Genomic DNA, 1,676 nt, shown 5'->3' with positions numbered 1-1,676 from the left:
TTTTCAAGCATTTGAAGACGGCCGGTTAGATTTGTAGAGAAAACCGGTCTGTGCGTTGTCATTGCCGTCTACATTGACGTACCTACATACATATGTACATATCGTTAGTATAGTGTGGAAAGGGCGTAACTCACATCGTCGGTGAAATACAAAAAGGCGTAACTAACTAAAAATCCAAAATTCACATTTTGATTAATAATGTTGCATGCCATCGAATTATAAGTCCCCACATCGTTTTATGCAATACAATTTTTTAGTTAGTTGTACCGTTTTTGCACTTCGGCGACGATGTGAGATACGCCCTTACCATACTATACTAACGATATACATATGCTTCAATACTGATGTAGCTCAATATGTATGTGCTCTAATTCATGCATAGTCGGCGACCTACGTTCTTTTCCACATATTCAGACGATAGCGCAATGAGCAGCATTCAAAGAGTCAAAACCATTACGCTCCAGTGTAAGTTTCATAAATTTAGTAGTTTTATTGCCAACGCTTGTGGAAGAACGCACGCGGAATCAGTACCACACAGGCATAGGCATTAAGTATCCAGTTTTTCATGGAAAATGAACTGTGCTACCTGCAAATCGCAAATCTTCCTGTGCATTGGCTGCTTTATGGTGCTAGTAAATACGCCGTCTGTATTAAGCGACAAATCCAGCTGTCAATATGATGTCTTCAAGCCGCTGAAGGCGACCTGTGCAAACGATGTAGCACCAAGTATAACAGTAGTATGAATAATAGGGTATTCATTAAATAAAGTACAACACACGATAACGCCCACAAATTTGCTTAAACATAAAGTTCAAGCGGTTTTTGTCACACAGTAAAAATGTAAGAGGAGTCAACTACCTCCTCCAACTACATTCTTCTATAAAAAAAAAAAAAAACGAAGTCTAGGGAAAATTGTACACTTATTAAATTCTGTCTTTATTTTTAAATTCCAGAGCACTGTGCGCGCAGAACAAAAGGAATTGAATATAACACCCGTTCATAGCGTAAATATTCCTTTTAAGACAGCCACCTTTGGCATGGGATGCTTCTGGGGTGCTGAGTCGCTGTTCGGTGGTACTAAGGGCATTTTGCGCACCACTGTCGGCTATGAGGGCGGCTCCAAGGATTCACCAACGTACCGTAGCCTGTAAGCGTGTTTTTCAAAACTTGAATTTACTGACTTTGTGTTTTTTGTTCTTTTTTCTTTCTTGCTCCTGTTTTCGTTGTACGAATTCATACGCTCATACATATCTATACTATCTTTTTTTCCTCTTAATAAACTGTGATTATTAAAAAAACAAAACCTCACCAAAATCACGCACACTAACTAACTTGCTGCATACATTCATAAAAACGTTTGCTGACTCAACATCCTACTTAACATCCTTTTAACTTTACTTCTTTCCGTTTATTTTGTTCGAAATTCAATGCTTCACATTTACTATTAATTATCTATTTATCATGTTCACTTCTTCCCCACTTTTATTTCTGACTTCTAACTTTCTTAACAAACGCTTTTTGCTTTCCGCTTTCCCTCTCACCCGCTGTTCACCTCTAATACTTACTTATGACGACTCTAAACCTCAAAATAGTGGTAACCACACTGAAGTCCTGGAAATTGACTACGACCCCAATGCCATTTCGTTCAAACAACTGTTGGACCTCTTCTGGAACAA

General features: G+C 38.4%; 1 protein-coding gene across 1 annotated transcript; it reads left to right on the top strand.

Moving 5' to 3' along the window:
• Window positions 1–490: 490 nt before the first annotated feature.
• Window positions 491–1,674, top strand: MsrA (methionine sulfoxide reductase A; the record flags this gene model as incomplete). The annotated part of the gene is made up of 3 exons (XM_017625621.1): window positions 491–737; window positions 954–1,147; window positions 1,593–1,674. Coding segments are annotated over exons 1-3 (441 nt in total), but the record flags the coding sequence as incomplete, so codon positions are not given.
• Between the last annotated feature and the right edge of the window lie 2 nt (window positions 1,675–1,676).

This window comes from Rhagoletis zephyria, unplaced genomic scaffold (assembly GCF_001687245.7).
Source record: "Rhagoletis zephyria isolate East Lansing unplaced genomic scaffold, Rhagoletis_zephyria_1.1 Rzeph_scaffold_04140, whole genome shotgun sequence".
Taxonomy (NCBI): Eukaryota; Metazoa; Arthropoda; class Insecta; order Diptera; family Tephritidae; genus Rhagoletis; species Rhagoletis zephyria.
The sequence above is the reverse complement of the archived record's forward strand: the minus strand, read 5'-3'. Positions and strand labels throughout refer to the sequence as shown.